Raw genomic sequence first — 13,302 nt, 5'->3', positions numbered from 1 at the left:
AAAAGTTAGGAGCAGCTGACCCTGGCCAAACTCCTTCTGTGGCCAGGATGGACTCACCTCCTAGTGGTGCTCTGGGGACCGTGGTTCATTGTGGTGGGCAGACTGCTGAATGCGCGAGATTGCTACTCAGTATGCTGCGTTGCAACCCAACCTGTGTGGGCCCAGCTGCTGGCAGCCATGGTGCCATGTCTGCACAGCCACAGCACCAACAGGAAGCCAGGCAGGAAGATTTGGGGAGTGGAGGTAGAGGAGCCTGTGTACTGCTTGGCCCAGCCTGGTCCTGGATGCAGCACAGCGGAGCAGTGCAGGGCACAGCCCTCCCTCCTCAGGCTCTCAGTGGCAGCCAGCAAACCAAATATGATCAACTGGAAGGCTGGATATTGCCTGCGGGCCCTATTTTTCCCACTCCTGCTTTAGGGAGATGCTGACTTATAGTAAAAGCACGGGTCATTAAATGCCATCCATTGTATAAGCAGGCTTTTCCTGATGCTGAGGTCTATTTGTAATATTAATTGGCTTCCTACAGATAACTTTACTTTGACTTTCTACAGAACTGATTATATACATGGAGTGGATGCACAGTACATGAGATGATCTATGAACAAGTAGCTTTAAAAAAAAAAAAGAAAAAGTTAATGACATAAAGATCATGTATTAGTTTAAACTAGAGGCAGCATGATTTTACTATTATCAATTTTATTACACTAGTTATCTTAGAGAATAACACAATAAAAAATGGTAACCAATTTGGAGTGCTTTTTCATAACTATATTATACTTGGATCCATCAGTACTAGTGTATTGTTTCTGGACTATAATGGAATGGATAATTCACCTTAAAGAACTGGCTGAGGAGCAGAACCTACCCAGCTCTTGAAAGAAAGTGAATAGTCAGCTAAAAAGCTTTTTCTTAATATCCTTTTAGGGACAAGGCCAGAGCCTTAGGATAGCTCTATACCAGTGCTCTTACAAATGAGATAGCAATGCCCACTGAAGACACCTCCTGCTGCAGCTCTCCAGCCGGCCAGAAGCAGAGATCTCAGAAGCAGGTGCAGGGAGCATGCCCAGAGATTCACCACTTCTTTTCTGGATTCGGCATACATGAGAGGGGCTAGATGGGTGAAGAATGCTTAAAATAGTGCTCATTGAGCAATTTATGGAAGCAGCATAGACATACCCTTCCTGACTCCAGCCCCTTGAGGGGGAACACTCAAACCAGTTTCAGTAGACTGGGTCAGAATAAGAGTACAACCAACTCAGGGGGACCTAAATGGTCGTATAAACCTGGGCTTAACCAAACACAACTGTGTCATCTAGAAGCATTAAAACAACCAACCAACCAACCCCCCTTTGGAAAAAAAACAAAAAAAACCCCCCTCCACACCCTGTAGGCAGGACAGTTATGATGGGGGAAAAAAACCTGGTTTAGGTAAACTACATGACCAAAAGTTTTGCTCTTTTTGGCACTTAATTAACATTGTTCATGGAGGAGGTATGGCTGTGCCTGAAAGAAAAATCCTTCTATCGTGATATGCTCCATCTCCAGAAGGGGGCTCTGCTGGCTTAACCATAGTGACAAGTTCAAGTGTAGAGAAATCCTGAGAGACACTGAGTGAACTCTGTTCTATTCCTGAAACTTAAGAGGAAAGCTTAACTTCCAGGAAAGATAAAAACTTAACTTGTAGGAAAGCGTATGATTAGACGAGAAGAAAAATACAGACTGGTTGTTTGCTGTTCTAAAACCCTTTTTCTGTCCCATGCTTTATTCCAGGGCTGTCCAGCCTCTGAGCAGCTGGGGGCTGCACCACCGCGTAGTTGCTTCCCCTGTGGGCTGCATTACTCCATTGCTGCCTCTGCCATGGGCTGCAGGAAGCAGAAGCTGGAGGAAGGGGATTAGGGGAAAACTGAGACCCTGGCTGGAAGATGGCAATGGCAGCAGAAGCAGGCAATGGAGGCAGTGATGGCTGGGGGAGCAGCACCCAGACTCATGGGGAAAAGTGTGGGAACCTGAGGAAGTAAAAGCAGCAGGAGCCTGTAGATTTTAAGTTAACCACTCACAGCCCACAAGCTGCCAGTTGGATAGCCCTGCTTTGTCCCAATGGCTAAATAAAAATACTTTGATTTAAGAAGGTTAATATTGGTTAACTGGTTAATATTGTGGGGTCTCAGGGTCCCCATGAGTAGGTTTAAGTAAATCGCAATTTTGCATTTTTCACAGAAAATATAAAATCAGGTGTTTTCTATGAAAAACAGTTGGCTTCATGATTTTGTCAGTCTTTCTGGACCCCCTCCCCCCCCCCCCCACAAAAATGATAAGAAGTTAGTATGTTCATAGTTCATAATAGTGTAGCCAGATCCAAATCTAAGAGTTGAAGAAAAGTAAGATTTCTCCACAAGAAAGATAAAGGAAAGAGACTGAACGGGTGGAAGGCAGCATTCAGAGAGACCAGAAAAGACAAAGAGATATAGTTAGCTTTATAAACAATACAAAACACAACTTTGAAGAGTTACACACACACACGCACACACACACACACACACACACACACACACACACACAATTACCTCCATGTTATCAACTTGTCTCAACAATTCCTTATGCCTCTCAGAACCAGCACCTTCGATTATATTCTTGAAATTCTGAAAATATAAAGTGAAGGAACTGAGAGTGAAATTATGTCCCAGGACTGGAAAGAGGGTTTGAGTAGGTAAACGAAACTTTACATGTGTTGATCACCCCTGGCAGGGGCTTAGGCAACACCTAAGCTCTTGTTAAACTGTACTTTTGAGGAATTAAACAATGAATGATTCTGGCCCTGACTTCCCTGGAGTGATTGTCATCCAAACAGAGAAAATTCATTGAATTTTTTTCTGTCATGTAAGCACTAAATCAGTCAAGAATAATATGCCCCTCATGACAGGCTCAGCTTTGGGCAGCTTCAACTTGCTGGACCGTATTTACTAGGGGTGTGCAAAACAGGCCATATTAGATTTGGATTTGGATTTAGATTCAGCCTGAATCAGGGACAGAGTCAATTCATTGATTTGGATCACTGTCCCCGATTTGATTCAGCTGAATCCAAATCTGAAGATTCAATGCCGATTTGGAGAATCAGCAATTCAGCCATTGATGCAGCTTTAAATGTTTTTTCTACATACCTCGAGGGCCCAGGCACAGCTCATGAATGCTGCAATGGTGGGACAGATGGAGCGTCACACAGGAGCATGGGGGGCCTCCATGTTCTCAGCAGCAAACTTAGAAGTGGACTGGAAGTACTTCTGGTCCACTTCTGGGTCTGTCAGGGAGCACGCTGGGGGCTGCCCCCGTGCCCCTCCTAGTTCAGTGATCAGCTGTGAGGGGACCCCGGGTGCCCCCCCCCCCGACCCAGGAAGCACCAGTTGCTGAGCTGGGGAGGCGCGGGGTGGGCGGCCAGCCGTGTGCTCTCCATTAGACTCAGAGGTGGACTGGAAGTGCTTCTGGTCTACTTCTGGGTCTGCTGCTAAGCAAGCTGGGGAGCCCCCCATGCTCTTGTGGGACACTCCATCCATCCCAGCATCACAGTGTTGACGAGCCACCTGCTACCTCAAGGTATGTAGAAAAAACATGTATAGGTGTGTCTATGACCAAATCTTCGAATCGATTCGAAGGGTTCCAATTTGATTCAGAGAGACTAAAGGGTTTGCTGATTCGATTCAGATCCAGAGATTCAGCCACTGAATCAGGCTGAATCTCTGCTGAATCAAATCAGGGACCAAAGCTTCTCGCAGCCCTGCTATTTACTCTCTCCTTCATAAATGTTTTAGGTGGGCTCATTTTCCACTTATATCTGCAGTTTGGGAAACAAAAGCCCTTTTAGGGGGTTCCAGACTTTTGAAAATTTTTAAACTCCTTGCACCCAGCAAGTTTTTAGATGAGTGGGTCTGGACGTATGAGTGGCTGGTTCAAACACAGGCCAAATTACTATCTCCCTAGAAGGCTTTTCCCTCCTAGTGGTGTTCTAATTAGAAAAGAGTTGGTGGCCTCAATTTAGTCTCTGTTGGCCTGGTGTTTACAAAACCACCAGGCCCAACACAATTGATACTGAGTAGTAGTGGTCACCAAATGCCAGGAAAAATATATTTTCAAGTATATCATTTAATGGAAATAGTAAGATTTAGCCAATGCTTTTTAATCTGCTCTATGAAGTAGCCTTCTGCTTCAATTGAGGGGCAAATGAATGAAAGTCAGGTCCAAGGCTCACTGAAATCAAGGAGAATCTTTTTTTAAATCATGTCCTCATAGAACATAGAGATTAATTTTTCCTCTCACCTGTAGGTATCGTCCATCCAAGAGGAAGCTAATTACGCTGACAAGCTAGTAAGGGGAGGCTTACATTACTAAGGCAATGTTGCAATTGTAGTATTCTCTAGGAATGACATTGATTTCAAATTAATCATCACTTCATCCTAAACCTATCCAATCTGGCACTTTTGAACAATTTAACTCAGGTTGCTTATTTAGAAAAAAAACATTTGTGTCAAGACATCACTTTAGGAAACTTAATCGAAGGGAAAAAATAAAGGCATTGAAATTACAGATTACTTGAGTTTAGCTATTCGAAGGACTTTTCTATGAACTATACTCACTTGGTGATGTAAGATATATTTGAGAAACAGAGACCAATCATACATCCCAAGGCACTGTAACAGTATCATAAGTTTTAATGGATTCACTATGAGATCTTCCATATTTAGAAACTCATATTCAAAGAGCCTCTTGCAACGCAGGAACGTCAGCTCACGATGTTTCTCTTGGGTTATATCTTCTCCATGATGACGAGCAAAGAGTGGATCATTTTCCAAAGCAGAGAAGATTCCATTCTTGATAGGGGAGAAAGATGAGAATAGACAAGCTTAAAACCAGAGGGGTGAAATAATTAAGGAATCATGCTCATTTTCCTCTGTGGCTCAGTTAGGCTTCCTGTCACAGTAGTTTGTTCACCAAGGTTACTAACATAATAAAATCTAAAAAAGCCAAAAGGCAGAATTTAAAAATCGAAATGTACAATACACAAATTATCAAAATGCATTATCACATAGAAAATATGACTGCGCTTTATGAGAGCTTCTGACTCATGAAGAGCTAAGTATACTGCTGCATCACTTTGAAAGATGCACCTGGCAACTTCTCAAAATTAAATCCCCACTGCACTGGATGACTCAACCTATCCTAGGAACACCGTTAAGTCTCCATTTCATTACCTTGTTGTTTTTTATAGTTGCTTTATTATTTTATATCTAAACTCATGGCAAGAGTCTAAATATAATTTCTTAGTTCTAGTCCTCATTTGGCCATCAATGTAGAGTTTTAAGGGTAACCTTCAGTCAAAAGCGGATTCTTCAGCAACTAGTAGTGGCTGAGTAATGCCACTCTTCTTCCAAGAAAAGTAGACACCTATTCTATCTTGCCCAACTACCATCTAAAGCCATCAGGGCTTAATCTTAGGTGACTGATGGTCTTACATGGAATGATTCTTCCCTAGTTGACTTATCTATAGAAGATTTTTAAAGAGGCTTTGTGGCCTGCAGCTATCTGAGATTACTTAAAATAAAGTTTCATTTGTGAAATCTAGGAGAAATAGTGCCTTGGACTAAAGAGATAGCTTTCCCTAATCTCAATGGAAAGGGTCTCTGGTAGTGAGATGGTTCTTCCTATACTTCTCTGGCAATCAGCAACTATATTATGTTGTCAAATGAACAGTGGTGCTTGCCTGTACAGCTCTGCAGCTATTTAGCATACAGAAAGTTTGGGCATATATTTGTATGGAGCAAAGCAGCACTGTGTAGAGCAGTGGTTCTCAGTGTGTTAGACTCAAGAAGTCCTTCATTAGAGTTGAGACACCTCTCTGAAAATGCCAGCTCCTAACTTCTACTATTTTCTTGACTGGGGGAAAAAAAGCAATTCTGACACAAAGAACTCAGAAAGAGCAGAACATGTCAGAATATTTTGGCACTACAGAGTCCTACTTGAAATCTCTCGGTTTATGATGTGAATCATGTGTAGGCTTTGTCATACCTAACAATGCTGTTAATGCTGTGTGGCAGCCCATGATACCCTTAAAAAGATCCTAAAGCACCCTGATGGAGTATCACTGGTGTAGAAGAGCATTGAGCTAGTGCTGTGCATGCCAGCCCAGAAGCAGTGTAGCTGTATGAGGATAGTGTTGCTCCCCAGTTAATTAAGTAACTTTGCTCAGAAACAGGGCTTACCCACTGGGGATGCTGTGCTGAAGTAACACAAATATGCTGTTTTTAGTACTGAAGCTAGCACAGTTTCTGCCTGGCACTATACCCAACTGTATAAATATACCCTTTGTTTCTTTAGTATTTAACTAGCTAAGCCAGATGCACATCAAGGTACTTAATATTTCTGTGATCTACCTTCTAAAATGTGTATGTCTGAGAGACCCAGAGATACTTGTATCTGAGTATAGTCTTATGCAGGTACAAGAGGTCACCGCCTTCTCAATTTGCAGGACTGGAATCCTGGAAGTTAGTCTTTACTCATCTTCCTACTATCCACCATTAGCAGGGAGACCAAACTCTTTATATTGGAGTAGTTCAGCTAAAGAAGTTTTGTTCACTATTAATTGGCCACGAAACAGTTCCCAACATCTGCCCAATCTTGGTTCAATGGACACTTTTCTTTCCAAAAGGTAACCTCACAGATGTTTAGAAAGAAGCAAATCTTTGCCTGTGTTTGCAAAGCTTACCTTATATTGGAGGAGTTCTTTCCCCTCTAAAAACACTGCCATCTCTTTCCAGTTGAAGGAAGCCTTCTTGCGGTACACACAAAGTGGTCCCTTAGGGAAGTCTGGCAGCAAAATGTCCCCAGAGTTTTGGGTACCACTAGCTTCCTTCAGGTCAGTGATGGTTGCCATCTTCAAGCTAAACACTTCTGCAGGGCAACAAGACAAATCTCCAATGAACTAAAATACTGCAGAGGCTTAATTTCTCACATATATTTCTAATGGAGGATTAAAAAAAGAAGGAATTTATAGGGTTCTTAATTAAATCCATACAGAGCTGTTCAAAAGGCATGGAGACAGGCAAGGCAGATGCACCTGTTCAAACTGGTCTTACTTTTTTGTAATGTAACGGGTTTGGTACAAGTGAAACAACTGTCTTTGTGCCAGTGCTTATGGTTTGTTCATCTTCTGTTATTAAAATGTGAGCAGAACATTTTCAAATAAGAAACATGCCTCCACTTCTATGCAATATTTCACATGACTAGAAGGGAGATTTAGATTTTAGAAGTCCAATAAAAAGTGCCATGTTTAAACAATATGTGAATAATTAATTGGCCTCACTTCCAAATGAAACTATGAAAATATCAATGGATTCATAAATGCAAAAAGGCTTAAAATGAAGGAGGACATTATGTTTCCTCCCACTTAATGTTGAAATAACCTATATGCAAACAACATTTTTCAGTTACTCACCCTTTAGTCTTCCAAGTGATCAGTGGCACTGCAAATGCAAGAGTCATGCATAAACCAAAGGCAGAGAGAAGCAGTTTGGGGCACAGGCAGGAGCTCTAGCCTTATCTTCCACTGAAGTCATCTAGCCTCAAGTTGTTAGGACACCCACACACCTCTGCAAAGTGCACATAGTACATCACTATCTGCTTGTATGGCAGTGTGAGGGGGTGTGGGTACATGTGTATGGGTGTGCATATGGGACTCACCCTACGAACCCACACCTACACACTCTGCCCCTCTCTACACACACCCCACCCTGGGGTACCGGCACGGCCCCATGCTCCCGCGGTCCGGCGATGCAGCTGGGGGCCACATGGTGATGGAGTAGTGGAGGGACAGGAAGGCAAGAGAATGGCTGGGGGTGTTGTGGGGCTGGGCTCCCCACTCCTGCCAGCTCCCCCTCAGTCCTATTGCCCCTGGCTCCTGTCATCTTTGACAGGCAGCCAGGTCCAAATGAATATTAAATATACTAAATTTTTAGGGGTCCCCACAGGCCAGATAGAATGGCCTGGCATGCTAAATCCAGCCCATGGGCCATATTTCACCCACCCCTGTAGTACAGAATCAGGCCTCTTCCACCCACCAGACATGGCAGGCTTTCCCTTGCATTTAAATCAGGCCCATCTCTCAGACACACACACAAAACCCCTCTCACTTAAGTGAGACTAGATGCTTTGGCTTTGGATAGAAGCTGAAATTATTTTTCTAAGATCATTGTTGATCCAGCAAATTGTGGGTTCAATTTTCATTAAATATCTATACATATAAGTGTTACTCTGGCTGTCTGAACCTGGATCCAGACAACTGAATACAACAAAATGGAGTGATGACTTAGTTAAAGTTAAGAATACATTACTATTCAGAATCCTGCTTTTCCTTTTGCTCATAACTCTTTGCAGAAACCCCTCTTTTGGGCTGAAACTTCACATGTATTATTGAAGTTATGTTATTATGTTATTATGTTTATTTTGAAGAAAATGAGAAAATTTCCCCTTTTTGTTACCAATCTATCAGCTCTCTGGTTCTATGTATATATAAAAGCATTTCCCAGCCGGAAAATAAACCTTTTCCCATACAAAAATTACTGTTTTAACATTTGTAATATATCTAGTAAATTATACTACATTATACTAATGCATCTAGAACATTTGGCTCAATAAAGAGGGTTTGTTACTAAGTCTGGTAGGCTAATATAGGTGTTAATGTTATTTTAACTAAGGTAACATACCCAGATGTGGAGGTAATGGACCCTGTTACAAATTCCTAAATAAATAAATATAAATACCTCTCCGTAGCTTACAGTTGTTTGATGAATCCTTTTCGCTCGCTACATAAATAAACTACAAATGGCAGTTGTATATATCGGCTAATGAATACACATTAGCATTTTGTTTGCAAACATGGACTTTGAGTATATGAGAAGTGTTTTGGACTATGAACAAGAGCGGTGAGTACAGACAGTGTCAAAAGTCCAGGGTCTGGATTTGAAACTCCACTTAAAGGTATATCGTTTGATTAATTTATTTGAAAATCATTTCTTTTAGAAGTAATATTTCCTTTATGGTGCTTATAACACAACCAGCATTGGAAGTCAGGTTGGGGGGAGGGGGGGGATGGGAACTTGGGGAGGCTATAGGCAACCAAAAATTAACTTTAACTCTCCCCATAACCACCCCTCCCAGCTCTGCCCCTCCCCCTGGACCGCCACCACCTGCCCTGTGCAGCTGAGCCCACCCTGCTGTTGCCCACAGTGCAACCCACCCCACCCCACCAATTTTCTGTCTAGCCCACTTCAGGCCCCTCTCCTCCACTGGGAAGATCCTGGCACCACCCCTGAACACAACCAATGTGAAATCTCACTAATACCAGCCTTGTACAGCTGGACAGGTCTGCACAAACAAAGCTGTACAGGTAGTGCTCTGTACCTGATAAGCACTGCTCATTTTTTTTTAAAAAGGACTAGTTTCAGGTCAAGGACCATAGAATTCAATGTTGTTATAGGTAGAAATGTACCACTGAGTGTACTATAGACTCCTCAAGAGCGTAATGAAGGAGAACATCTGGTGTTGCATACCTTCCTAGGTGCAGGACACTTGGCTTCCACAGCCAATCAACTCTATCTCCCTTCTTTTTGAGGTTACTGATGCCACTTGATGTACACATCCCCGCTGCTGCAACTGCAGGTAGTGGGGGAACTAGGGAAAACCAGAGGGAAACACTACATAACCTTTGCTCCAGTTGTGTGTCCACAAATGATAAATTTCCTAACTTTTAAAATGTTAAGGGCATGCAGTAGGCCATGAGAGAGTAACAAAGGCAGATATGCTTTTGCTACAAGTTTCCATCTTTCTTCATTCCCTCAAAGATATTGCAGTACACAGATCTAATATTTTTCTCTGTAGTGGTGAGGGTTAGAAAGTTAGCTGTCTTAAGAAAAAAGCACACCATAGCCAAAATATCTTATGTTCTCAGAAAATCAATTTCATAGGTCCTTGAGGTGGTGTTTTTAGAAAAAAAAATTTTAAGTATAGTGAAATTCATGGTAAAAATCACAAGTGTTATCAACACAGAGGTTGTGAGGTAGGACAGGACCCAAGGGTATATACTTTACTTTTCCAGAAGACAAGAAAGGCAATCTATAGCTTCCAATGGGAGAGGAAACTCTCAGAAAGGGTATCACCTGTTTTGCAAATTTTTATGCATGTAAATATACACTGTAGCTCAGTCACATCATCACTATCAGATCATAGATTTAAAGAGACATCTAAAGCAAACTCTACATTTAAAATCATATCCTATCTTCTTTTCTTTTCCATCTTCTGAACACTTAATTTTATGCTTTACCTAACAAAACTTTTTTTTTTTTCGTTCAGGTTTTCCAGTTTCTTTGTCTTTTTCTGTATATTTTTTCTGCAAATGCACTGTTTCTTCAATGCCATTAGTTCTCTGGGTTGGCCCCTCACCTATAACTTGGTGGCCAAGAAAAACAAGATTTGCATTAGGGATGAGAAAGTTTAAATGGTTAACTGATAAGTGCAGTGATAACCAGCTAGCTAGCTGGTTATCCTTTGGCTTGAGGTGGGGTAGTCTGGCAGGGAAGGGGAGAAGGGAAGCTGTGGGGTGCCCCAGCAGGAATCAGAAGGCAGCAGGGAAGGCGGCAGGGAGGGAGGAGTGTGAAGGAGGGAAGGAGAACTAGTACCCATAGCCCAAGAGGAAAACAGTGAGCAGCATACAGGGATTCTGGTTTTCTCAGCTAAAAAAATTCAAAATTCTCTGATTAAACCCCCCCAAATTCATGTTTATCTGCAATTAAAATGAAACACCATTATATACACAGCTATCAGTTAAACACAATGTTTTATTGATATATTAAAAATTTTAAAGCAATTTGGAAGCTTGCCTCCCATGCTGTCATAGCTCAGGGTCCCAAACAAAGAGCACAGGTGTGCCTGGGGCACCAGGTGGATCATCATCAGCAGGTATTAGTGGCTTGGGCACCCCTCAGCCTGCACAAAGAGCTGATCATGCGTTGCCTGGGGCACAGGCACCAGAGGCATGCTTGGGGTGTAGTGGCAGTGCAGGGGGAGCTGGCCCTGGGTTGTCTTCCTGGAGAGGGCACCAGCAGGGTGGGTGGGGGTGCAGGCAGCCCCTCACCCTGGTTGTCCAGGAACCCTGTGCATCCTCAGCCCAGATGTTGTAGGCTGGGTGACAGTACAGCAAAGCAGTTGATGTGGAGCTGCATTAGCATGTGCTGCCTGTAGCCTGTCTTGTCCTTCCTTGAGAAGCAGGTAGGGGAGGCAGGCTGCCTGTGGCCAGCACCCAGCAGTCCACTGGCCCTAAGGGAGAAAGAGGAGACTGGGGGCTTGGCTGGTGGCCACCTGGGCCCAGGCCTGCTGGCTGACTTACCAATGCATGGCTGACCCCTTATCTGAGACTGGGCAGAGCATGGTCCATTGTGCCAAGCATCCTCTCTCTGAAATGTTGCAAACTATCCCAAAAGGCTTCTGTCTCTTGCTTCTGCAATTCCATGATCTGGACATGGGGGGACAAGGAGCCCACCAGTCCCAGTGGAGATGTGGGCTCCAGGTTGTCACCACACCATGCTGGAACTATCCGGATGTGCCAACAGTGCACTCTGGATAGTACTATTCTGCTCCAGAAGCTGGTGGAGGCAGTAGAGGAGTAGAAGATGTGGGTGCAGGCATGGGAGGTGGGCAAAAGATATCACCTGGGAGACCACTCAGGAGGAAGTGTGGAACCACTGGGCACAAATGGAGGCCCTAGAATGGGAGCATGTGGAGCTGCTCCACCAGCAGGTTGCCATCAAGGCCCAGGCAGTGGAGGCCAAGGACACTGACTGCTGGGCCCTAGACACCTTCCTAGCCTTGGAGGTCACATCCATGCCCCCTATTCCCTGAACCCCCACCCATGGTCCTTCAGGTCTGCTGGGGCCTACCTGCCACCCCACATCAGGCCCCGACATAGGCCTGGGAGGAAGTCCTTTGGCACCTCCTGCTCACCAGACACACTGGCCCAGTCCCTAACCCGGACTTGTCCAGCCCCACTGCTCTCCTTTGCACCACATTCCTGAAGACCTAGTGTGCCACACAGGGAGGGTGGGGCTACACTGAGGCAATTGGAGGGGTAGCCACCAGACTTCAGGGAGCATCATCCCAGATGGCAGTTGCATGAGGCCATCACCCGCTGCAGTCGCTGCGGCCCCTGGATCTGAGGGAGAATGGCTTGTGGTGTTGGGCACCTGCCCCTGATTCTGCACCCCTCCCTTAATGGCCCGCCACCCTGGGCCCAAAAACCAGAGACACTGTAAAGAGTTTTCACATTGTAAGTGGTAGGGTTGTATGAAGCTTCGCTGGCTGTTTCATTTTGAACTCAAAGCAGTGAAATTGAAATGAAACAGAGGGCTTTGAAACAGCCTCAAAACAAAATGAGGGCAGATGAAACATTTGAAAGTTTCAAAATGTTTTGAGTTTTGAAGCTAAAGCTGAAGCTGAAGCTGGGCTTGCCTGCAGGGAAACAGAAAGTAAGGAGAGGGAGGGGAAAGAGGGGGGAAGGACTGCTCTCATATTGACTGTGTACTGCCATCCTTCCCTGAGGTCCCTTCCAATCCCAGTGCTCTGGGGGAGGGATGGAAAAACAGCATAAAATGCAGTATAGTTTGAACTGCCCTGCTTTCTGCCTTGGTGTCAGTTACTGAGCTCTGTGCTCCAGCATCTCAGCAGCATCAGACAATGAAGGCTACTAGCACTGATCTTCTGAAGGCTTTCCCACTTGCTAGCCTAGCAAGAGGAATTTCAGAATACCTTTCTGGATTTTTCTTTCTTCTACACGCTTTTATTTTATTATTTGATTTATTCTTTTCAATTCTATAATTATATTGGATAGGATTACTATAGAATTTAATTTATATAGGTAGGCGAATAGAAATGTATTTCATTTCTATACATTTATACTTTGCACCACACACGTTATTGAATTTATATAGGAGGAAAGACATATTATTCATTCATATTTGTTCTTACACACTTCTACTTTGTGCCACACTCACATTATTGAATTTATATAGGAACGCAAATACATTTATATATTTGTAGAAAAGCAAGACATGAAACACACCATGAAGCATGGTGGAAAGGCAGGCAGTGGCAAGCCTTCAGGGAGGGGTGGAAGAAGGGGAAGAGGGAGAGGTGTAGGTCCCCCCCACCCCAAACTGAGGCACAGCCTCTCTACTCCAGCTAGAAGGGATGAGGCTTCCACAAGCAGCA

General features: G+C 43.8%; 1 protein-coding gene across 4 annotated transcripts in view; it reads right to left on the bottom strand.

The window, feature by feature from the left end:
• Positions 1 to 13,302, bottom strand: part of LOC102568948 (peroxisomal acyl-coenzyme A oxidase 3) — an 83,737-nt gene that overhangs the window by 56,341 nt on the left and 14,094 nt on the right. The window contains exons 1-5 of one of the 4 annotated variants that reach the window (XM_014607645.3): positions 8,805 to 8,913; positions 7,481 to 7,634; positions 6,752 to 6,936; positions 4,626 to 4,859; positions 2,565 to 2,639 (exon numbers count right to left, since the gene is read on the bottom strand). In XM_014607645.3, the coding sequence (XP_014463131.1) occupies positions 2,565 to 2,639; positions 4,626 to 4,859; positions 6,752 to 6,919 (477 nt within the window). In that variant the 5' untranslated portion in view covers positions 6,920 to 6,936; positions 7,481 to 7,634; positions 8,805 to 8,913. Of the gene's footprint in view, positions 1 to 2,564; positions 2,640 to 4,625; positions 4,860 to 6,751; positions 6,937 to 7,480; positions 7,635 to 8,804; positions 8,914 to 13,302 lie in introns of those variants that run through there. The other 3 variants (XM_014607646.3, XM_006270328.4, XM_059721543.1) reach the window with 3 other exon arrangements.

This window comes from Alligator mississippiensis, chromosome 2 (genome assembly GCF_030867095.1).
Source record: "Alligator mississippiensis isolate rAllMis1 chromosome 2, rAllMis1, whole genome shotgun sequence".
NCBI classification, from domain to species: domain Eukaryota; kingdom Metazoa; phylum Chordata; order Crocodylia; family Alligatoridae; genus Alligator; species Alligator mississippiensis.
This window is presented reverse-complemented; position numbering and strand designations above follow the sequence as displayed.